General features: G+C 43.4%; 1 protein-coding gene across 3 annotated transcripts; it reads left to right on the top strand.

Moving 5' to 3' along the window:
- The first annotated feature begins 596 nt into the window (after positions 1-596).
- Positions 597-25,050, top strand: LOC139385622 (RAC-beta serine/threonine-protein kinase-like). Of its 3 annotated transcripts, XM_071130841.1 has the most exons (13): positions 611-663; positions 939-1,069; positions 14,205-14,383; positions 17,175-17,306; positions 17,596-17,707; positions 17,974-18,124; positions 19,638-19,769; positions 20,087-20,152; positions 20,273-20,464; positions 21,179-21,307; positions 21,613-21,827; positions 21,908-22,098; positions 22,219-25,050. In XM_071130841.1, exons 3-13 carry the CDS (start codon positions 14,338-14,340, stop codon positions 22,299-22,301), a joined length of 1,449 nt encoding a protein of 482 aa, XP_070986942.1. In that variant the 5' UTR covers positions 611-663; positions 939-1,069; positions 14,205-14,337; the 3' UTR covers positions 22,302-25,050. The 3 variants fall into 3 exon arrangements, with proteins under 3 accessions (XP_070986941.1, XP_070986942.1, XP_070986943.1); XM_071130840.1 differs by lacking the exon at positions 939-1,069 and having other exon boundaries at positions 597-663; XM_071130842.1 differs by lacking the exons at positions 611-663; positions 939-1,069 and having other exon boundaries at positions 14,257-14,383; positions 17,175-17,310.
- Positions 25,051-25,242: the final 192 nt, after the last annotated feature.

The raw sequence follows: 25,242 nt of genomic DNA, 5'->3' as shown, positions 1-25,242 counted from the left end.
ATGAAACCTTGAAACATATTAAAAATAGGGTATTCTAGTATCTCCCAAAACTGCCTATAGAATTCATCTGACAGGCCATCAGGGCCAGGTTATTTCCCTTTTTTCATTAAATTCAGAGCCTCATCTAATTTCTTAGATTGACACAGGTGAATCGCAAACAGTGGAACTAATCTTCAATTACAGGGACATAATTCTGAATGTGGCAAATGTAGCTATCACAGCCATCTTCCTGAGGTTTTCGTAAAAGGACTAGACGAATCTTGAAAATATCAGCTATTGTAATGGGATCTTTGCATTATTTAACTAAGCAAGTCAGTTATGGACACATTCTTATTTTCAATGACGTCCTAGGAATAATGGGTTAACTGGTTCATTTTTACCTTGTCGGCTCAGGGATTCGGTCTTGCAACTTCTCGGTTATTAGTCCAACGCTCTAACCACTAGGCTACCTGTCGCCCCATATATGTCATTAATTTTGAGTGCCATTACAAATTTTATTTTGTAGTATCTCTTTTCAAGTGCAAACAAATAGTTGGTGTTTCTTTTCGAGTTCTCAGTTGTTTCATGTAGGGTGGCCTCTCAAAACGTCATATCCTGTTTGTGAGCGTTTGAACGGGGCCTGCTGATTATAATTGAAGCACCAGCAATAACAGGGGACTGAAGGTAAAAGCAAATATTGTTATAACGTAAAAGGGAGAACAATAATGCCGGAAAAAAATACATATGAACTGTAATTCCAAATCCTAACGATTTGTAATTCTTTAAAAGTTGACTAGTAAAAACTAACGTACAATTCGCGAGTTTACACGACCACCGTTTTACTAACGTTATCTTGCTAGCTAACGTTATGCTAAGTTAGCTAACTAACCTGCAATAACACGCCGCCGTTGTGGGAAGAAAAACAAGCTCAGCTGGCATTTGTTGGTTGTTTTTTGGAGGATGTGAGACAGAGATCAATACACCACCTTGGAGAATCTGCAGAGGATTTGCTACTTCGTGAGAGCGTTATCCAGTTTGCTATTATTTCGGGGAGAGGGTCTCTTTGGCTAAAGTATCTAAAGAAGTCAAGGTAAGAAGCTTATCGTCAGTCGACTCAGAACTCGAATGATTGAGAACTAGCTGTTAGGAACTAACCAGCGAATGTTAGCCAGCTAGCTGCTAACAACACAAAACTAAAGGCAGTAAACCGTTCATTTACTATTCCATTCAAATGGCTTTATTGACATGGGAAACATGTTTACATTGCCAAAGCAAGTGAAATAATCAATACAAAATGTACAGTAAACATTACATTAACAAAAGTTTCAAAGGAATAAATACATTTTAAATGTCATATGGCTATGTACAGTGTCATAATGATGTACAAAAGGGAAAATAAACATAAATATGGGTTCTATTTACAATGGTGTTTGTTCTTCACTGGTTGCCCTTGTGCCAACCGGTCACAAATCTTTCTGCGGTGATGGCACAATGTGGCATTTAACCCGATAGATATGGGAACAAAATGTAATATGTTTTCAAATTCTTTGTGGATCTGTGTAATCTGAGGGAAATATGTGTCTCTAATATGGTCATAGATTTGGCAGGAGGTTAGGAAATCCATCTCAGTTTCCACCTCATTTTGTGGGCAGTGTGCACATAGCCTGTTTTCTCTTGGGAGCCAGGTCTGCCTAGGGTGGCCTCTCAATAGCAAGGCTATGCTCACTGAGTCTGTGCAGAGTCAAAGCTTTCCTTACTTTTGGGTCGTGGTTACGTGGTCAGTTATTCTCCCTCTGTACTCTCTGTTTAGGGCCAAATAGCATTCTAGTTTGCTGTTTTTTTTCTTTTTTTTTCTTTCCAATATGTCAAGTAATTATCTTTTTGTTTTCTCATGATTTGGTTGGGTCTAATTGTGCTGCTGTCCTGGGGCTCTGTAGGGTGTGTTTGTGAACAGAGCCCCAGGACCAGCTTGCTTAGGGGACTCTTCTCCAGGTTCATCTCTCTCTAGGTGTTGACTTTGTTATGGAAGGTTAGGGAATCTTTTCTTCGGGTGGTTATAGAATTTAACGTCACTTTTCGGGATTTTGATAATTAACGGTTATAGGCATAATTCTGCGCTGCATGCTTTATTTTGTGTTTTACATTGTATAAGGAAGATGGATGTTTTTGCAGAATTCTGCATGCAGTCTTAATTTGTGGTATGTCCCATTTTGTGAATTCTTGGTTGGTGAGCGGATCCCAGACCTCACAACCATAAAGGGCAATGGGTTCTATAACTGATTCAAGTATTATTTTGCCAGATGCTAAAGGCCCTCCTTGTCTTGTCACTCCGTACACGTTGGACCACCAACAGAGCTGATGAAAATGACTAATCAAGCCATGTCTTTGTTGGTAAATAGCAGTTTGTTTGGTTGATAACGTTAATGTGAACAAATTGGTCAGGTCGTTGGCTAACTTTCACAGGTTACCGGCATCTTTGGCTTTATTTTAGCATGTTTAGTAAGTAACTAGCTATTTACTAAGGTTAACGTTTTGTCTTGCTAACGTTGCTTAGTTAATGTTAGCTAGCTACGCTAGTTAGCTATTAATTTCAGTAGGCCATACAGGATGGCTAATTGTAACTTCATTTTGTAAACATCAGTCATTGGAAGCTAGGTAGAGATAGCCAGATGGCTAGCTAACCGGCCATTGTTCACAGCAGGTCATGCAGAGGCGAATTTAGTTCAGAGTGTGTTAACTAACCATTATCCATTGTTGTTCATTCACCCACACCTCCATGCAGTGGTGTCATTTTATCTGTCAACAACATTTTTACAAGGGGCAGGTGTAGATGGCGACCTAGCCGATTAAACTTAACTCCACGATTTATGATGAGTTGAGTCGGCTAATATCGATTCATGGTCACCGTTCGACGTAATGTTACTCTGAAAAGCCCCGGTCATTTAAGGCTTCAGTTGAGGTAGCCTCATATGTTTCATGCAGTAATGTTATTTAGCTAAGGCATGTCACCCACACGCAAGTTTTTCTTTTGAAAGTAGCAACCTACCCACCTAGTTGATGCTGTTATTGGTGGTTTGAATTTGTATCAATTCAAGTGTCTTACTGGTTGGTACCCAGTTCTCATCAAAATCAACCCAGATTTACACTTGATTATTTTAATAATATATTTGGAATTGACTAAGTGGAAGGGATCCATTGGATTTTATCTCTGCAAACAGTACAGTTCAAACAGACACCAGTCACTTCTGTGTAATGTCAGGCCCCTCCCACTGTTTATCATTTTGTGTTAACAAATAAACATTGAACATTTGACTACTCCTCTCCCAATAGAATATGGTTAAATCTACGTAGCCTATCCTGTAGCAGAACGTGTTGTCCCATTGTGTTTCTAGAAATTGATAATGCTGGTTCCCCTGTGGGGAGGCAGGTAGCCTAACGGTTAAAGGACAATTTCACCCAAAAATGGTCTTTTGGTATTTGTTTCATTAGTCTCTATTTTCAAAGTTAAATGTCTTAAACTTGATTGCTGACATGCAAAACATTTTGGGACTATATCAATAATGGACTAATAGTTTTTGGGTGGAGTTTTCCTTTTAAGGACTTTGGGCCGGTAACCAAAGGTCCCCGAGCTGACATATCGACTTAATCAGTCGATATGCCCTTGAGCAAGGCACTTAACCGTAAATTGCTCCTCTAAGTTGAATCAATGTGTCAAATAAATGACTAAAATATACAATGTTATGCTATTTCTGCCATCTTGGAGATAGGAAGCAAAATGTTTTGGATCCCAACAGACGTCTGACCTATTAGTTGATGAAGGGAAAAGCTCATCTTCTAAAGCAGAACAACTTCACATGTGATTCTTTGAAACTCATATGTCAATCTATTGGCCAGGAGACCAGTTGCCATGATGAGCTGCAGTTTTTTTTTTTTTTTTTTTTTTTTCTTCACCTTTATTTAACCAGATAGGCTAGTTGAGAGCAAGTTCTCATTTGCAACTGCGACCTGGCCAAGATAAAGCATAGCAGTGTGAACAGACAACACAGAGTTACACATGGAGTAAACAATTAACAAGTCAATAACACAGTAGAAAAAAAAGTTTATATACATTGTGTGCAAAAGGCATGAGGAGGTAAACGAATAATTACAATTTTGCAGATTAACACTGGAGTGATAAATGATCAGATGGTCATGTACAGGTAGAGATACTGGTGTGCAAAAGAGCAGAAAATTAAATAAATAAAAACAGTATGGGGATGAGGTAGGTAAAATTGGGTGGGCTATTTACCGATAGACTATGTACAGCTGCAGCGATCGGTTAGCTGCTCAGATAGCAGATGTTTGAATTTGGTGAGGGAGATAAAAGTCTCCAACTTCAGCAATTTTTGCAATTCGTTCCAGTCACAGGCAGCAGAGAACTGGAACGAAAGGCAGCCAAATGAGGTGTTGGCTTTAGGGATGATCAGTGAGATACACCTGCTGGAGCGCGTGCTACGGGTGGGTGTTGCCATCGTGACCAGTGAACTGAGATAAGGTGGAGCTTTACCTAGCATGGACTTGTAGATGACCTGGAGCCAGTGGGTCTGGCGACGAATATGTAGCGAGGGCCAGCCGACTAGAGCATACAGGTTGCAGTGGTGGGTGGTATAAGGTGCTTTAGTAACAAAACGGATGGCGCTATGATAAACTGCATCCAGTTTGCTGAGTAGAGTATTGGGAGCTATTTTGTAGATGGCATCGCCGAAGTCGAGGATCGGTAGGATAGTCAGTTTTACTAGGGTAAGTTTGGCGGAGTGAATGAAGGAGGCTTTGTTGCGGAATAGAAAGCTGATTCTAGATTTGATTTTAGATTGGAGATGTTTGATATGAGTCTGGAAGGAGAGTTTACAGTCTAGCCAGACACCTAGGTACTTATAGATGTCCACATATTCTAGGTCGGAACCATCCAGGGTGGTGATGCTAGTCGGGCGTGCGGGTGCAGGCAGCGAACGGTTGAAAAGCATGCATTTGGTTTTTACTAGCGTTTAAGAGCAGTTGGAGGCCACAGAAGGAGTGTTGTATGGCATTGAAGCTCGTTTGGAGGTTAGATAGCACAGTGTCCAAGGACGGGCCGGAAGTATACAGAATGGTGTCGTCTGTGTAGAGGTGGATCAGGGAATCGCCCGCAGCAAGAGCGGCATCATTGATATATATACAGAGAAAAGAGTCGGCCCGAGAATTGAACCCTGTGGCACCCCCATAGAGACTGCCAGAGGACCGGACAGCATGCCCTCCGATTTGACACACTGAACTCTGTCTGCAAAGTAGTTGGTGAACCAGGCAAGGCAGTCATCAGAAAAACCGAGGCTACTGAGTCTGCCGATAAGAATATGGTGATTGGCAGAGTCGAAAGCCTTGGCAAGGTCGATGAAGACGGCTGCACAGTACTGTCTTTTATCGATGGCGGTTATGATATCGTTTAGTACCGTAAGCATGGCTGAGGTGCACCCGTGACCGGCTCGGAAACCAGATTGCACAGCAGAGAAGGTACGGTGGGATTCGAGATGGTCAGTGACCTGTTTGTTGACTTGGCTTTCGAAGACCTTAGATAGGCAGGGCAGGATGGATATAGGGCTGTAACAGTTTTGGTCCATGGTGTCTCGGTGTCTTGTGCTTTGTAGTAGAGGTCGACCGATTAATCGGTATGGCCGATGATATTACTAGATATTATGTAGCGTGTCCTGCGTTGCATGTAATCTGACTGAGCGGTGGTAGGCAGAAGCAGACGCGTAAACATTCATTCAAACATCACTTTCATGAGTTTTGCCAGCAGTTCTTCGTTGTGCGTCAAGCATTGCGCTGTTTATGACTTCAAGCCTATCAACTCCCGAGATGAGGCTCGTGTAACCAAAGTGAAATGGCTAGCAAGTTAGCGTGCGCTAATTGTCGTTATGTTGCAGGTTCGAGCCCAGGGAGGAGCGAGGAGAGGGACGGAAGCTATACTGTTACACTGGCAATACTAAAGTGCCTAGAAGAACATCCAATAGTCAAAGGTTAATGAAATATAAATAGTATTGAGGGAAATAGTCCTATAATTCATATAATAACTACAACCTAAAACTTCTTACCTGGGAATATTGAAGACTCATGTTAAAAGGAACCACCAGCTTTCATATGTTCTCATGTTCTTGAGCAAGGAACTGAAACGTTAGCTTTCTTACATGGCACATATTTTACATGGAACATATTGCACTTTTACTTTCTTCTCTTTTACTTTCTTTGTTTTTGCATTATTTAACCCAAATTGAACATGTTTCATTATTTACTTGAGGCTAAATTGATTGTATTGATGTATTATATTAAGTTAAAATAAGTGTTAATTCACTATTGTTGTAATTGTCATTATTACAAATAAATAAATCGGCATCGGCTTTTATGGTCCTCCAATAATCGGTATCGGTGTTGAAAAATCATAATCGGTCGACCTCTACTTTGTAGGTCTAATCTGAGATTTGACACTGCAGTGTTCAGGCATGTTGCCCATCCCTTGGAACAAAACAAATCGCTAGTGACATACCAGTAGAGAGCTCATCTCTTTACCTGGGAACACCAGAGTACCAGTACTGTTGCCTACCTCCATCTGTCATTACGACTTGCATCATGACATTTTCTTTTGAAATGTCAGAGGAATGGGTAAACAAACCGAAAAGAGGCGACAGCTCAAGCTAGCTGCAAAAGGTTTCACCCAATAAGGTCATGTTACTACCATGGTGGTAGCACTAGTTCTGTTTGTCTTGTTCCTCTAAAGCAGTGGTTCCCAAACTGAGGGGTCGGCAGGAACTCAACTTACTCTTCTCTAAAGTTGTAATTGTAGAATGCACCTTGGGTATTGCATCGTCAGTTCTTCTGGTCATGTTTTCTAGCCCATATATATTGTTTTAGTCACTCAAATATCACATGAATACACATGGCAAAATGTATAGAATTGCAATAAAATTTGCTTTAAACCCACAACATTTCTCCACCAACAAGAGGGATGTGAACAGTTTGTGTCATTAGTTTGTGTCAAAAGTTTGGGAATCCCTGCTCTAGAGGACTTCACGTGTGTATGAGTTGGGTAAATGAGATAAGGAAGCAGCAGTGGGGGGTGGGGAGATGAAAGGTAGTTGGCAGTTATTTGATTGTGTAGCCTAGTTGTGTAACAGCCGGTGGGCAGTGCATCACAAGGTGGGGATTATTCGGTAGTGCGGTGCCCATGGTAACCAGGAGTACGGCTAGCTTGTGCCAAGGCAAGCTGAGGCAGGTGGCCGCTGGGCTCTAACTGAACAGAGCTGGCTGCAGAACAGACACAGACCCAACACTTTCTGGTGATGAGGATTCACATACACACGGGCCAGAATCAGAAAGAGGAGTCAGTCAACAGAGATTTGATGATTTAATAAACTTGCCTTGCTGGTCCAATTTTTTTGCTCTCCTCGTTGTACACCTGCATGCCTGTTAAGGCGTCCACATGCTTCCCAACCATAACAGTTTGGAACAGTTAGGGCATATGTTTTGACATTTTGAACAGATATGTAATTGTTAATTGGATCAGTCTAAAACTTTGCACACACACTACTGCCATCTAGTGGCCATAATCCAAATTGCACCCGGGCTGGAATAATACATCATGGCCGTTCTTTCTCTCTTCAAAGATGGTACCAAAACGAAACTCATGTTTATTTTCTTTGTATTTCTCTGATATTTTTGTTCTATGGAGGGGTGATGCAAAACAGCTCCAGGCGTTCCATGCTTTTCTTATCTCCTGTTCTGAGCATCTGAGATTTACTATGCAATCTGATACATGTCAAATCAGTTTTCTTGATCTTCTGATCTTGTGTGAAGATAATGTTCTATACACTGATCTTTACAGGAAGCCTACTGATCGTAACAGTTTGTTGAGGGCTGATAGTTGTCACCCACTTCCCTTGAAAAATAGTTTGCCCTTACAGCCAATTCTGTCAAATCAAAAGAATTTGCAAAAAACAATCCGATTTTGACAGAAATATGGCTGAGACGCAAAGAAAGTTCAAGGAGAGGGGCTACAAGAATGATCAGATTAATATTGCCATTGAGAAAATTCAAAACAAAACGAGACATTACCTTTTTCAAGGTCAGTCTCGCAAAAAGACGCATTCTTGCGTTCTAACTACCCGCTTTTTCAAAGTGCTCTGAACAAATTAAGGGAATTGTTCACAAACATTGGCACATCCTAAAATCCGATGATAGTCTCGGTAATGTGCTTTCGGACCTTCCCTTGGTCGTATTCTCGCGGGGCAGAAATCTCAGAGACCAATTGGTAAACTCTGATTTACCACCCCAAGATATTCCTGAACAACGTCTATTTGCGCCCCTACCGGATGGAAATGACAAATGTAATGGCTGTGCTCAATGCAATGGCACTTATAAATGTAGATCTTTCAAACACCCACAAACAGGGAAATCGACTCTGCGTTTATATTGGCATCGAACATGTCACCCTCCCTAGGAGAGGGGGTGACCTTGATAATTTTTTGTTAAAACGAGAGGCTGCCTGGATCTTTAATTTAAAGACTATTGCGCACTTCGGTCTCAACGTAGACTTTGATCTGAAGCCATTCTTGTGATTATTGTGACTTTGCCATTGTAATTGTTTGTAAACTTGTGTAGTCAAATTAATCTATGATCGTATGCTATCCATTTGTTTGTATGCTGTTCTTTGTATGACATTTTAATATTTGATGATTAACCAATGATATTAGGCCTCTCCTGGCCATGATTACAGACACCTGTGTCTTTTGACACTATATAAACGAGTCATCCCGCAGTGTTTGTGATTATACCCTGATGAAGACAGCTTGGCTGTATGGTATTACATTTTTGCATCTGAGCTCCTAGAGTGTGCGGCTCTTTTATTTTTATTTTCTATTTTACCAGATGTAATGTTAAATTATCCTAAATTAATTTCACATTTCCACAAACTTCAAAGTGTTTCCTTTTAAATGGTATCAAGAATATGCATATCCTTGCTTCAGGTCCTGAGCTACAGGCAGTTAGATTTGGTCATTTTAGACAGAAATTGAAAAAAGGGTCAGATTCTTAAGAGGTTTTAACAAGCAATAGAACTATGCACAAGGACTACTTTTAAAAATGGCCACTGAAAATGTTACCAACACATTTACAGTGCATTCGGGAAGTATTGACACCCGTTTCCACGTTTTGTTACGTTACAGCCTTATTATAAAATTTAGGAACACATTTAAAACAGATTCATTATGTACATAAGTATTCAGACCCTAGCATCCCGAGTGGCGCAGCGTTCTAAAGCACAGCAACGCAGGTCTATCTGCATCACTACAGATCCTGATTCGATTCCAGGCTGTGTCGCAGCCTGTCTCGCCTGCGAGACCCATGTGGCGGCGTACAATTGGCCCTGCGTTGTGTGAGTTAAGGGAGGGTTTGGCGGGCCAGTTTGTCCTTGTCCCATCTCGCTCTAGCAACTCCTGTGGCGGGCCGGGCGCAATGCATGCTGACACGATCGCCAGGTGTACGGTGTTACCTCCGACACATTGGTCTGCCTGGGTTCTGGGTTAAGCGTGCGTTGTGTCGAGAAGCAGTGCGGCTTGGCGGGGTCATGTTTCAGAGGACGCACGGTTCTCGACCTTCGGCTCTCCCGAGTCCGTACGGGAGTTGCAGCAATGGGACAAGACTGTAACTACCAATTGGATATCATGAAAAAGAGGTGAAAAAATATATGAATTATTCAGACCTGTAGCTATGAGATTTGAATTTGAGCTCCGGTGCGTCCTGTTTCCACCTGTGGTAAATGCAATCGATTCGACATGATTATGAAAGGTACACACCACAGTTGACAGTGCATGTCAGAGCAAAAATCAAGCCATGTGGTCGAAGGAATTTTCCGTAGAGCTCCAAGACAGGATTGTGTCGAGGCGCAGATCTGGGAAAGGGTACCAAAAAAATTCTGCAGCATTAAAGGTCCCCAAGAACACAGTGGCCTCCATCGTTCTTAAATGGAAGAAGTTTGGAACCACCAAGACTCCTCCTAGAACTGAGCAATCGGAGGAGAAGGGCCTTGGCCAGGGAGTCGACCAAGAACCAGGAGCACCAAGTCTAGGTCCAAAGGCAGCTTCTACCCCCAAAGCCATAAGGCTCCTAAACGGCTAATCAAAGGGCTACCCACACCCCTTGTTTATGCTGCTGCTACTATCTGTTTGTCTTTCCATTGTCACTTTAACTCTACCTACATGCACATATAAACCTCAATTACCTCTACTAACCGGTGCCCCCACACATTGACTCTGTACCGATATGCCCTGTATATAGCATCGCTATTGTTATTTTTCTGCTGCTGTTCAATTATTTGTTAATTTTATTTTCTATTTTGTTACTTCATACTTTTTTCTTTACTTCTTAAAGCGTTGTTTGTTAAGGGCTTGTAAGTAAGCATTTCACTGTAAGGTCTACACCCGTTGTATTCGGCACATGTGACAAATACAATTTTATTTGATTTTGATTTGAACCCGATGGTCACTCTATAGAGCTCCAAAGTTCCTCTGTGTAGATTGTTGTCCTTCTGGAAGGTTCCCCCATCTTTGCAGCACCAATCGGGCCTTAAGTAAAAGGCACATGACAGCCCGCTTTGAGCGTGCCAAAAGGCACCTAAAGACTCTTAGACCATGAGAAACAAGATTCTCTGGTCTGATGAAACCAAGATTGAACTCTTTGGCCTGAATGCCAAGCACCACGTCTGGAGGAAACCTGGCACCACCCCTACGGTGAAGCGTGGTGGCAGCATCATGCTGTGGAGATGTTTTCAGTGGCAGGGACTGGGAGGCAAGTCAGGATCGAGTGAAAGCTGAATGAATCAAAGTTCAGAGAGATCCTTGATGAAAACCTGCTCCAGAGTGCTCAGGACCTCAGACTGGGAGCGAAGGTTCACTTTCAATAGGACAACGACCCTAAGCACACAACCAAGACAACACAGGAGTGGCTTCGGGACAAGTCTCTGAATGTCCTTGAGTGGCCCAGCCGGAGCCCAGACTTGAACCCGATGGAACATCTCTGGAGAGACCTGAAAATAGCTGTGCAGCGACACTCTCCATCCAACCTGACAGAGCTTGAGAGGATCTGCAAGGAAGAATGGGAGAAACTCCCCAAATACAGGTGTGCCAAGCTTGTAGCGTCCTACCAAAGAAGACTCGAGGCTGTAAATCACAACCTAAGGTGCTTCAATAAAGTACTAGGTAAAGGCTTTGAATACTTTTATCTACAGTTGAAGTCGGAAGTTTACATAACTTAAGTGTAACTCTTTTTTTTCAACCACTCCACAAATTTCTTGTAAACAAACTATAGTTTTGGCAAGTTGGTTAGGACATCTACTTTGTGCAATTGTTACAGACAGATTATTTCACTTAAAGTTTCCTACTGTCTGCATGTTTTATGGGCAAATGTTTGCTCTTTTGGAGGTGGTGTTATTGTACTGCCCTGAGCATTAACGTCTATATGTTGGATAACATTTACATGAATGACATGACTATTGTTGTCTCTTGCTAGGCACGTGAGGTTGTCAAGACTGCTAGTGTTGGAGCAATTGTAGCGCAGTATTAAAATTATCCTGAGCCAAGCAGCTGAATTATGAAAACAAGTGATTTTAACCTGAAGATGGTATGAATTCTACAAAAAATGTATTTAAATGGCCTTGCTGTCCTGTAGAGCAATGGTTTCCCAACCTTTTTCAGTTAATGTAACACCAAGTACATTTTGCTCTCTTCAGAGTACCACTGAAGTACCCCCTTTATGTATATTTTATCAGTAGGCCTATGGTCTCATGAGTCTTCTCAAGTACCCCCTGTGGATGGGCCAGGTACTCCCAAAGGTGGAAAGCCAAATAAGTTGCAAACAATATGTTCTGGGCACCATCAGACTACTCAAGATGTTTTGAGAGGAACAAAATGTTCACGCCGAAACAGGGGTGTAACTGTAAATATTGGTTATGTAAAGAAATAGCTATATATGATGATGTTGATATGTAGCCTAGGAAGCCAATAATGCGTGCTCGATATGCACTAGGCTAGATATGCACTTTGGCTGCCTAGGCTAGATGATTTGCTAATTCATAAACGTTAATGATATACAGTGCATGACACAAGTAATATTTCCAACAATTGTTTACAGACTCTTTCGCATATAATTCACTGTGTTACAATTCCAGTGGGTCAGAAGTTTACATACACTAAGTTGACTGTGCCTTTCAACAGCTGGGAAAAATTATGTAATGGCTTTAGAATCTTCTGATAGGCTAATTGACATCATTTGAGTCAATTGGAGATGTACCTGTAGATGTATTTCAAGACCTACCTTCAAACTCAATGCCTCTTTGCTTGACATCATGGGAAAATCAAAGGAAATCAGCCAAGACCTCAGGAGAAAAAAAATGGTGGACCTCCCTCCAAGTCTGGTTCATCCTTGGGATACATTTTCAAACGCCTGAAGGTACCACGTTCATCTGTACAAACAATAGTACGCAAGTATAAACAACATGGGACCGCACAGCCATCATACCGCTCAGGAAGGAGATGCGTTCTGTCTCCTAGAGATGAACGTACTTTGGTGCGAAAAGTGCAAATCAATCCCAGAACAACATCAAAGGACCTTGTGAAGATGCTGGAGGAAACCAGCTCAGCATTGAAGAAGCCTCTGCTCCAAAACCACCATTAAAAAAAGCCAGACTACGGTTTGCAACTATACATGGGGTCAAAGATCGTACTTTTTGGAGACATGTCCTCTGGTCTGATGAAACAAAAATAGAACTGTTTGACCATAATGACCATCGTTATGTTTGGAGGAAAAGGGGGAGGCTTGCAAGCCGAAAACCACTATCCCAACCGTGAAGCACGGGGTGGCAGCATCATGTTGTGGTGGTGCTTTGCTGCAGGAGGGACTGGTGCACTTCACAAAATAGATGGGGTCATGAGGGAGGAAAAATTATATGGATATATTGAAGCAACGTCTCAAGACATCAGTCAGGAAGTTAAAGCTTGGTTGCAAATGGGTCTTCCAAATGGACAATGACCCCAAGCATACTTCCAAAGTTGTGGCAAAATGGCTTCAGGACAACAAAGTCAAGGTATTGGAGTGGCCATCACAAAGCCCTGACCTCAATCCTATAGAAAATGTGTGGGCAGAACTGAAAAAGCGTGTGCGAGCAAAGAGGCCTACAAACCTGACTCAGTTACACCAGCTCTGTCAGGAGGAATTCACCCAACGTATTGTGGGAAGCTTGTGGAAAGCTACCTGAAACGTTTGACCCAAGTTAAACAATTTAAAGGCAATGCTACCAAATACTAATTGAGTGTATGTAAACTTCTGACCCACTGGGAATGTGATGAAATAAAAGCTGAAATAAATAATTCTCTCTACTATTATTCTGACATTTCACATTCTTAAAATAAAGTGGTGATCCTAACTGACCGAAGACATGGAATTTTTACTAGGATTAAATGTCAGGTATTGTGAAAAACTGAGTTTAAATGTATTTGGCTAAGGTGTATGTAAACATCCAACTTCGACTGTAAATGTGATTTGTCTAAACCCTGTTTTTGCTATTGTGTGTTTAAAATGAATTTTAATTAGATTAAGGCTGTAATGTACTATCCCTTACTCTACCATTGTACAGGTGACCATCACAAAGTAGCCTTCTGCCATTGTAATCCTACTTTTTTTTGTAATCTTGAACAATGAATTTAGAAGTATTTTATGTTTGAGCAAAAGAGCACCGGGCAAAATCTATAGAATTGCAGGAAACTAGCTTTAAAACGGCACAATGTTCTCTCGGATCAATGGAGAAATTTGTACAATTTGCAGGAAATTGGCTTCTGCGGCACCAAGATGGGGGCCTCTATAATGTACTCTAAAATGTAGCCTCCCCGACGACCAACCACGCTCATTGCCACGCCCCCTGCCATGCAACAGTGTTTTTCCTATCTGACAGTGCCTCTTATTTCCAGTTTACATTACACACGCATCTTGGAAAGTGATGTTTATGTAATCGGCATGCGGGCAATTATTTTCCATTGTCATAAGCCAACGCAGTGATGTGTTTTCATGATCATCAGTACTCAGCTTTTCATTGGTAATAATAATCAATGAATATGTATTCTCTTTCAATTGCGGCTAATATCTTTATCTTTGGTCTTTCTGTCCCCCAGGTATTGAGTGACGTTTTTGTCAGAGACACATCTGACGCCCTTCGCCAACAGTCACAGCCCCCCCCCCCCCCCCCCCCCATTCCCCCTGTGACCCCACCCTGACACCCAGCAACCCTCCGTCCTCTGCCCCAGCATGAACGACATCAGTGTGGTCAGAGAGGGCTGGCTCCATAAGAGGGGTGAGCTGAGCTTCACTAGTTGCTGTTTCAATGCGTCTGTTACTCTGTTTCTAGGACACTGTGTCCACTTTACTCAGAATTAGTTAAACATAAACCCTAATACAGTGGGGAGAACAAGTATTTGATACACTGCCGATTTTGCAGGTTTTCCTACTTACAAAGCATGTAGAGGTCTAATTTTTATTATAGGTACACTTCAACGGTGAGAGAGGGAATCTAAAACAAAAATCCAGATAATCACATTGTATGATTTTTAAGTAATTAATTTGAATTTTATTTCATGACATAAGTATTTGATACATCAGAAAAGCAGAACTTAATATTTGGTACAGAAACATTTGTTTGCAATTACAGAGATCATACGTTTCCTGTAGTTCTTGACCAGGTTTGCACACACTGCAGCAGGGATTTTGGCCCACTCCTCCATACAGACCTTCTCCAGATCCTTCAAGTTTCGGGGCTGTCGCTGGGCAATACGGACTTTCAGCTCCCTCCAAAGATTTTCTATTGGGTTCAGGTCTGGAGACTGGCTAGGCCACTCCAGGACCTTGAGATGCTTCTTACGGTGCCACTCCTTAGTTGCCCTGGCTGTGTGTTTCGGGTCGTTGTCATGCTGGAAGACCCAGCCACGACCCATCTTCAATGCTCTTACTGAGGGAAGGAGGTTGTTGTCCAAGATCTTGCGATACATGGCCCCATCCATCCTCCCCTCAATACGGTGCAGTCGTCCTGTCCCCTTTGCAGAAAAGCGTCCCCAAAGAATGATGTTTCCACCGCCATGCTTCACGGTTGGGATGGTGTTTTTGGGGTTGTACTCCTTCTTCTTCCTCCAAACACAGCGAGTGGAGTTTAGACCAAAAAAACTATATTTTTGTCTCATCAGACCACATGACCTTCTCCCATTCCTCCTCTGGATCATCCAGATGGTCATTGGCAAACTTCAGACGGGCCTGCACATGTGCTGGCTTGAGCAGGGGGACCTTGCGTGCGCTGTAGGATTTTAATCTATGACGTTGTAGTGTGTTACTAATGGTTTTCTTTGAGACTGTGGTCCCAGCTCTCTTCAGGTCATTGACCAGATCCTGCCGTGTAGTTCTGGGCTGATCCCTCACCTTCCTCATGATCATTGATGCCCCACGAGGTGAGATCTTGCATGGAGCCCCAGACCGAGGGTGATTGACCTTCATCTTGAACTTCTTCCATTTTCTAATAATTGCGCCAATAGTTGTTGCCTTCTCACCAAGCTGCTTGCCTATTGTCCTGTAGCCCATCCAAGCCTTGTGCAGGTCTACAATTTTACCCTGATGTCCTTACACAGCTCTCTGGTCTTGGCCATTGTGGAGAGGTTGGAGTCTGTTTGATTGAGTGTGTGGACAGGTGTCTTTTATACAGGTAACGAGTTCAAACAGGTGCAGTTTATATAGGTAATGAGTGGAGAACAGGAGGGCTTCTTAAAGAAAAACGAACAGGTCTGTGAGAGCCGGAATTCTTACTGGTTGGTAGGTGATCAAATACTTATGTCAAGCAATAAAATGCAAAATAATTACTTAACTTCTTATTGTATAGGGGACGCTTGAGTCCCACTTGGCCAAAAGCCAGGGAAAATGCAGCGCGGCAAATTCAAATAAATTTATATAAAAATCAAACTTTCGTTAAATCACACATGTAAGATACTAAATTAAAGCTACACTCGTTGTGAATCCAGCCAACATGTCAGATTTTAAAAAGGCTTTTCGGCAAAAGCTTAAGAAGCTATTATCTGATGATAGTATAACAGTAATCAATGAGAGAGTAGCATATTTCAACCCTGCAGGCGCAACACAAAACGCAGAAATAAAATATAAAACATGCCTTACCCTTGACGAGCTTCTTTTTTTGGCATTCCAATATGTCCCATAAATATCACAATTGGTCCTTTTGTTTGATTAATTCCATCCATATATATCCAAAATGTCAATTTATTTGGCGCGTTTGATCCAGAAAAAAACAGCTTCCAAATTGCGTAACGTCACTACAAAATATTTCAAAAGTTGCCTGTAAACTTTGCCAAAACATTTCAAACTACTTTTGTAATACAACTTTAGGTATCTTTAAACGTTAATAGTCGATCAAATTGAATTGAAGATCTGTGTTCAATACAGGAAGACAACAAACCAAGCTACTTTTCAAGTCCTGCGCAACTCTCAACAGTGTTATGCAATTCCTAGATGGCCGTACTTCTTCATTGCACAAATGAATAACCTCAACCAAATTCCAAAGACTGGTGACATCCAGTGGAAGCGGTAGGAACTGAAAACAAGTTCCTAAGAAATATCGTTTCCCAATGAGACCTCAGTGAACAGACTTTTAAAAAATAAAAAAAAATCTGAACGGTTAGTCCTCTGGGTTTTGCCTGCTACATAAGTTCTATTATACTCACAGACATGATTCAAACAGTTTTAGAAACTTCAGTGTTTTCTATCCAAATCTACTAATAATATGCATATCTTATATTCTTGGCGCATGAGTAGCAGGAAGTTGAAATTGGGCATGCTATTTATCCAAAAGTGAAAATGCTGCCCCCTATATCTTAAGTTAAAAATCATACAATGTGATTTTCTGGATTTTTAGATTCCGTCTCTCACAGTTGAAGTGTACCTATGATAAAAATTACAGACCTCTACATGCTTTGTAAGTAGGAAAACCTGCAAAATCGTCAGTGTATTAAATACTTGTTCTCTCCACTGTATGTATGGCTCATGTGCCCCTCTAACTCCCGCTCTCCCCCCTCTCTAACTCCCGCCCCCTGCAGGAGAGTACATTAAGACGTGGAGGCCACGGTACTTCATCCTGAAGAGCGATGGCTCCTTCATCGGCTACAAGGAGAAACCAGAGATGTCGTCCGACCACAGCCTCCCACCCCTCAACAACTTCTCTGTGGCAGGTTGGTCTCTGTCATTTTTGGGCCAACTTCTAGAGCCTGGTGGTACTTGGATGAGGATGAGAGTTGCTTGGTGGTGTTCACACAGATTGGCTCTCTTAATTTTAATATTTTTTATTTTTGTATTATTTCTTGTGTTTCCTCTCCTGGAATCCTCTCCTCACATCATAAGGTGACTTTTTGAGGAGGTTTTTAGAGAAGACTGGAGGAGAGGAATCGAGGGACGACTATTGAGATTCACTCAGTGTCTAGAGTAGCACACTCTAACTTCTCGATTACTCCCTGTCTGCAGAGTGCCAGCTGATGAAGACAGAACGGCCCAGGCCCAACACGTTTGTCATCCGCTGCCTACAGTGGACCACAGTCATAGAGCGCACCTTCCACGTGGAGAGTAACGAAGAAAGGTGAGAACAGAAAGGTCCAGAGGCAGGGACAACATGGAAGAGTTGAGTGGGTGTTTGTTTCTCTGTAAACTGGTCAATGCCCTCCTTCTCCAAGTTGTATTATTTTTACTTAACCAACTTTCAGGATTAGAGGTCTGCAATTGACCTCACTAGTTAATCACCCTCATATCCACTGTATCTACACACACACACACACACTCAGTCAATGTACATTCATGTCTTTTGGGCTTGAAGTGATCTACATTTAACCTCCTCTCTCCTTCCAGGGAGGAATGGATGAGGGCGATCCAAGCGGTGGCCAACGGCCTGAAGATGCGAGAGGAAGAGGCGCCCATGGACGTCACGTTTGGCTCCCCCAGCGACTGCAGCAGCATGGAGGAGATGGAGGTGGCCATGTCCAAGTCCCGCAACAAAGTGGTCAGTGTTCTGCTGTCAACCTAGCAGACCTGTCATTGTCCCCTTAGTAACCTAGCAGACCTGTCAATGTACCCCTACCAACCTAGCAGACCTGTCACTGTCCCCCTACCAACCTAGCAGACCTGTCACTGTCCCCCTACCAACCTAGCAGACCTGTCACTGTCCCCCTACCAACCTAGCAGACCTGTCACTGTCCCCCTACCAACCTAGCAGACCTGTCACTGTCCCCCTACCAACCTAGCAGACCGGTCACTGTCCCCCTACCAACCTAGCAGACCTGTCACTGTCCCCCTACCAACCTAGCAGACCGGTCACTGTCCCCCTAGCAACCTAGCAGACCTGTCACTGTCCCCCTACCAACCTAGCAGACCGTTCACTGTCCCCCTAGCAACCTAGCAGACCTGTCACTGTCCCCCTAGCAACCTAGCAGACCTGTCACTGTCCCCCTAGCAACCTAGCAGACCTGTCACTGTCCCCCTAGCAGACCTGTCACTGTCCCCCTAGCAGACCTGTCACTGTCCCCCTAGCAGACCTGTCACTGTCCCCCTAGCAGACCTGTCACTGTCCCCCTAGCAAACCTGTCACTGTCCCCCTAGCAGACCTGTCACTGTCCCCCTAGCAGACCTGTCACTGTCCCCCTAGCAGACCTGTCACTGTCCCCCTAGCAGAACTAGCAGACCTGTCACTGTCCTCCTGTCCCCCTAGCATACCTGTCACTGTCCTCCTGTCCCCCTAGCATACCTGTCACTGTCCTCCTGTCCCCCTAGCAGACCTGTCACTGTCCTCCTGTCCCCCTAGCAGACCTGTTACTGTCCTCCTGTCCCCCTAGCAGACCTGTCACTGTCCTCCTGTCCCCCTACCAACCTAGCAGACCTGTCACTGTCCTCCTGTCCCAATCCCCCTAGCAGACCTGTCCTCCAGTCCCCCTAGCAGACCTGTCCTCCAGTCCCCCTAGCAGACCTGTCTTCCAGTCCCCCTAGCAGACCTGTCTTCCAGTCCCCCTAGCAGACCTGTCCTCCTGTTCCCCTAGCAGACCTGCCCTCCAGTCCCTCTAGCAGACCTGTCCTCCAGTCCCCCTAGCAGACCTGTCACTGTCCCCCTACCAACCTAGCAGACCTGTCCTCCAGTCCCTCTAGCAGACATGTCACTGTCCCCCTACCAACCTAGCATACCTGTCAGTGCTCTTTGTGTTTGTCCAACAGCCCTCCTCTAGATGTGGCTGCGTTTGTCCATTGGAAACTCTGTATCCTAGTTCTGAATATCTCCTCCTTAGTAACAGTACCTCATCACAGCGGGTTTACCATCTCCCTATGTGACCTGGGCCATAGTGTGTGTTGGTGCGTTTTCTGCTCCATTCTCTGCTCGTTCTTCATCTAAAACCGTTGTGCAGGTCTATGTAAACTCTTTATTACTTATACTCTGTAATTGTCATGGTCAAATAAATCCTGTCATCCAAGCTGTCTTGAATAAGCCTGAGATCTGAACTCTCATGGTGTTTGTCTCCTCCCCACAGACCATGAGTGACTTTGACTACCTGAAGCTGCTAGGGAAGGGAACGTTTGGTAAGGTGATCCTGGTGAAGGAGAAGGCCACAGGGATGTACTACGCCATGAAGATCCTGAGGAAAGAAGTCATCATCGCTAAGGTAACCATTTGGCATCAAAGGAAATGACAGTCGCTCAGACAGAGACGTCCAAATGGTTCTTATATATGGCGCTACTTTTGACCGGTACCCATAGGGCGCTGGTCAAAACTAGTAGTGCACTATATAGGGAAAAGTGTTCCGTTCTGTACGAGGCCAGACTTCTGCACCATACCCCTGGAAGTATGCTGCTTTTGATGACTGTTACTTCTTGGTTCTATTGTGGGTTCTTGAGTGGCTCAGAAGTCCAAGTCCAGCTGTACACTGCTGGGTGAATGTCTGTCCCTCATGGTGTGTTTTTGTGTGATGTGTTCCATAAGGATGAGGTAGCACACACGGTAACAGAAAGCAGAGTCCTTCAGAATACAAGGCATCCCTTCTTAACGGTGAGTTCCTATCTGACATCATCTGACCTTACTGAACACTGATTACAACATTTCATCAAGGAGCCACCTGATTCAAATGTGGTCACTAATTCTGACTCCTCCCCCCCACCTCACACACAGACACTGAAATACGCGTTCCAAACACATGACCGGCTATGCTTTGTGATGGAATATGCAAACGGAGGAGAGCTGTTCTTTCACTTGTCGCGAGACCGTGTGTTCACAGAAGACCGGGCACGGTTCTACGGTGCGGAGATTGTGTCTGCGCTGGAGTACCTCCACTCACGGGACGTTGTCTACAGAGACCTTAAGGTAATGGCCGCTTCCCTGTCTGGATGTCTGGCTGATGTTTCCCTGACGCACCTCCTCACATTGAAAGTATATTCTCAAGACTAACATTTCGCACAATATGAAATATGGTCTGTTTTCCTGGACCCAGATGAAGCCCAGTCTTGGACTAAAAGTGCTTCTGAATTAGTATAGGACTAGGCTCAATCCTACCACAGACTGCTTAATCTGGGTCAAGGAAAACAGCCCATATTTCCTATTGTTTGAAATGTGTCCGTACTGTTTCACCCATTTCATATGTAAATACTGTATTCTAGTCAAGTCCATTCTATTCAGCTATAGCTGTGTGTGTGTGTGTGTGTGTGTGTGACTATTCTATCCTACGTGTTCTTTGGGGCGGCAGGGCTGACAAGGTACAAATCTGTCGTTCTGCCCCTGAACAGGCAGTTAACCCACTGTTCCTAGGCCGTCATTGAAAATAAGAATTTGTTCTTAACTGACTTGCCTAGTTAAATAAATATACTACATATTCTGTCCACAACGTCTATACATCCCATCATATATAAATATGTGTATGCGACAATACATTGTGATTTGATTTGAGCACCAGACTCTTGGTGAAAAGCCTGTAAGTCTGTGGTCCATTCTACAGTTAGCTGTCATGTCAGCGGTGGTGTTTTCTGCTGCTGATTCTCCTGTGGTCACTCACTCTTCATTCTCTCTGTCTTCCTCTTCTAGCTGGAGAACTTAATGCTGGATAAAGATGGACACATAAAGATCACAGATTTTGGACTGTGTAAAGAAGGAATCACAGATGGGGCTACCATGAAGACCTTTTGTGGGACTCCAGAATACCTTGCACCTGAGGTAACTACAGTGTAGTGAACAAAATCATACATTCTAGTTGTGCTTTGAGCAGTACATGGCAGTGTGTCCAGTTAACAATTCCAGATGCATTCCTTGCTGGTTTCTCATCTTGGATTGGTTTCCAGTCAATAATTATCTATCCAGCAAAGAATGCTTAACATACAAAGTTAATAACTCTACCATTGTAAAGTAAATGATTATCAACCGGAATAGACAGCCCATCTGCAAATAGTTCATTGTTCACATTGCAATGGCTTCCATAGAATTGGATTTGCTATTTCTCTTTGTATCTCTCTCCCCTCCAGGTATTAGAGGACAATGACTACGGCCGAGCGGTGGACTGGTGGGGTCTGGGTGTGGTCATGTATGAGATGATGTGCGGTCGACTGCCCTTTTACAACCAGGACCACGAGCGGTTGTTTGAGCTCATTCTCATGGAGGAGATCCGCTTCCCCAAGAACCTGGCCCCCGAAGCCAAGGCCCTGCTTGCTGGCCTGCTCAAAAAGGACCCCAAGCAGAGGTGTGTATTTCTGTCTTATATTTATATATATTGAGTGAAGAAAATAGTGACGATGCTGATGATTACTGATCATTTTGTAGGCTTGGAGGTGGACAAGAAGATGCCAAAGACGTGATGACTCATATGTTCTTCACCACCATCAACTGGCAGGATGTGGTAGAGAGGAAGCTCTTGCCTCCCTTCAAGCCCCAGGTGACGTCGGAGACGGACACACGCTACTTTGACGATGAGTTCACGGCACAGACCATCACCGTAACGCCCCCGGACAAGTGTGAGTTGAATGTGTCTCTTTGTGTTTGTCTCACTGTTTAAAAATGTTTTTTAATTGTAGGAAGAAAAATAAAACATTTCCTTGTTTGTGTATTAAATCTCCTGGTTCTGTCTACTCCAGACCACAGCTTAGACGCAGAAGACCAGGACCAGCGCACACACTTCCCTCAGTTCTCTTACTCCGCCACCAGCATACGGGACTGACCTCTCTCGCACACACTTCCCTCAGTTCTCTTACTCCGCCACCAGCATACGGGACTGACCTCACACACTCACATGAGCAGGCAAGCTACCACATGTTGACACACTAGCACTGCTGGGGAAATGGGTGCGCGCGTGCACACAAACTGACACACTCAAACAAACACTTGCACAAGACACACACCAGGAAGTGGTGAAAACATGGATCCTAGAGCATGACGTGATGACTGACCTCAGCAGGCCTGTGTGGATAGACTGGCGGCCCTGTCTCTCATTCTGACGGGACCAGGTGGAACAGGACAGGGCTGCCCTTGGCCATGCCTGCAGGACCCCACCTGTCTGCCCTCCACACTACTACTACACTGGGCACATCAAAACATGGACAACACTTTACCATCCCTGGGTTATGCCAGCAAATACCACTCCACCACCAGCCAAACGGATGCGGCACCTATCCGAACACACACAAACACTGACAAACAACACATCAATCCTTCCATACACTGCAGATGGTTTTGTATTTTTTTTTACTACTGGATAATAATAAATAAATAAAATAATCCAAACAAATGTAGAAACACATGAAAGAAGAAGAAAAATATTTTTGGGGGAGGGTGAAAAATATTTAAACTCGTTTTTATTTTGATTGTTACGGTTTTAAAAGCCATATTTCTGCAAGTGCTCTTGCTGAAACTTGCTGTTACAAGTCGTGTGGACTGTTCCTACAGAGGGGGAGTGGGAGAGGGGTAAGAAGAAGTGTGTACCTTGAAGAGTAGCCATTTCCCTGCTTGCACTGTGTATAGGAATGGGTTTGAGTGTGTGGAAGAGAATGTATGAACAACCATTTTGAATTTCAACATCAGTTTTATGTTTATGCATCTGCATGGATATCTTTGGATTCTGCATGTCGGCTAAACAAGGAGAAGAAAGGACACTACAGCACAGTCGATGAGACTTTTAAAGGGAAAAGAGAGGTGGTGGAGTTGTAGCTTCAGCAACCTTGTGGATTGACTTGTTCCCCTGGTGGTTAGAACGGTCATGAGAAAAGAAAGAATAGAAGAGTGACCACAGCGCCAGCCTGACCAATCCCCTGTCCGGAGCCCAGTCCAGATCCCCACACAGCCATTCACATTTTCCCAGTAGCTGATGTTCCCTCTGAGCAGAAATATCCTGGAGAATAGCTGTCAATAATTTTTTCGAATCATCTCTTCACTTTTTATTTTGATGTAAAGATCTGTTGTTTTTTCAATAATTGGAACGTTTCCATATTTAAGGATGAAAACGTTTTTTATCATTTATCAATTATTATTTGTGATGAGGCCAAGCTAGACTCATCACGAGGTTGATATTGAAGGTTGTGGTTTGTATTTTTAAAGTAATATAAGACACAGACTAAGTAATTTGTCAGTATGCCGGAGTAGGACCATGTAAACAAGGGTTGGGGTCAATTTAGGAAGTCAACGGCGTTAGTCATGGATTGAAATGGAATTGACTCCAATTCTGGTGTGATGCTGTATATAATGACGAGATGGTATTGTCTCTGCTCAAACAAAGGGAGTCATCCCAAAGGCGGGAGGGTAGTCAGTCTGCTTATCGCTGTATTCTCCCGGAGCGGAACCCTCACATGATGCACCAGTCTTGAATGCATGCCTACGGCATATAGAGAAGTGGTCACAGGTGAAACAACCATTGCTGTGACATTTCATTTTTGCCTTTAAAAAAAAAAAGATTCCTTCAATTATGGAACATTTCATTTATCTTTGTTCTTGATATAAGTTGTTCCCTTTTGGTCCACCTATTCCAAAACTTTGGAAGACATTGTCTCAATTATATATTATATTAAATGTGTGTGTGTCTATATAAAACAAGTTTAAACATGTTGATATTTCTTTAGGTTGTTCATTTCGATCATTCATGTGTTCCTTTTGTGTGTGTGTGTGTGTGTGTGTGTGTGTACTCATGCACAGCAGCAGGTTGGTGTGGGGCATTGTAGAACAGTTCTCGAGTCTGTGCTCTGTACCTGTATCCTCCGTACCTCGGTGTGTTAGTATAGTCTGACTACTGTACTCTGAGGCTATGGGAAACATCCCTCCACCATCCCTTCTTGACTAAGGCCCATATTCAGCCCTGGTAAATGCAGATTCAGAAACGGCAGGACCGGATTTCAGGAACAACCTCCCTCTGATGGCCATCTCGTGTCGTCAGCAATGTTAGGATGGCCACGAGGGGGTGTTGTGGACCTTTTGTAATGTTGACACTGGCAGTAAAGCCACACATCTCTGAACCTTGTTGCTCTCTGTCTCAATAAATTGAACATGCTTTGTCTAGTAGTGTGTACACCTAACATGCAAGCCAACACCCCTGACCTCTCTTGTAGGCTTTACACACAGACAATCCATATGGAACTCTTCACTGGCAATGTAAATACCAAAAAGGTTTGATGAATGCATCATTTATAGGCTAGAAGAGGGGAAATCCACAGCTTTGTAGATGGAATGTGAGTTGTAGCTTTACAATGATTACCTTGCTTCTCTGTATTTTGAATGTGATCAATAGTCACGAATGTCATATCGCAATGCTGGTATACCAAGAATTGTTAGCTTGTTTTTGAGTTGAGGTTTACCTGGGGAGGAGCTAAGGTAAGCTATGTTTTTAGGGAGAAGACTATGTCCTGGTAGACAGCTTCAGCTCCCTTGTTACAAGATTTGACATTGTGACAATTATGTGCCAGTAAAGACTTGTACTGAATTAAGTGTTTGTCTCTTTCTTCATTTGGTTACCAGCTTCAATGTCCCATATTCTACCTTCTGCTGTTGTGCCCTCGAGCAAGGCACTATACCCCTAATTTCTCCGGTGCCCTGCTCCCAGCCTGTGATGTGTTCGAGGACCGAGCATGTCCCCATTCTCATAGACAGGGCTGCAGTGGAGCAGATTGAGAGCTTCA

This window comes from Oncorhynchus clarkii, chromosome 27, assembly GCF_045791955.1.
Source record: "Oncorhynchus clarkii lewisi isolate Uvic-CL-2024 chromosome 27, UVic_Ocla_1.0, whole genome shotgun sequence".
NCBI classification, from domain to species: domain Eukaryota; kingdom Metazoa; phylum Chordata; class Actinopteri; order Salmoniformes; family Salmonidae; genus Oncorhynchus; species Oncorhynchus clarkii.
Note: the sequence above shows the minus strand (reverse complement) of the source record. Positions and strands in the feature narration are given on the sequence as shown.

Excerpts from the sequence above, each read along its gene's own strand:
- LOC139385622 (XM_071130840.1), top strand. The coding sequence starts at position 14,338 with ATGAACGACATCAGTGTGGTCAGAGAGGGCTGGCTCCATAAGAGGG. Across the intron at positions 17,307-17,595 it reads CAACAACTTCTCTGTGGCAG|AGTGCCAGCTGATGAAGACA; the intron begins GTTGGTCTCTGT and ends CCCTGTCTGCAG. Across the intron at positions 20,153-20,272 it reads CAAGGCATCCCTTCTTAACG|ACACTGAAATACGCGTTCCA; the intron begins GTGAGTTCCTAT and ends CCTCACACACAG.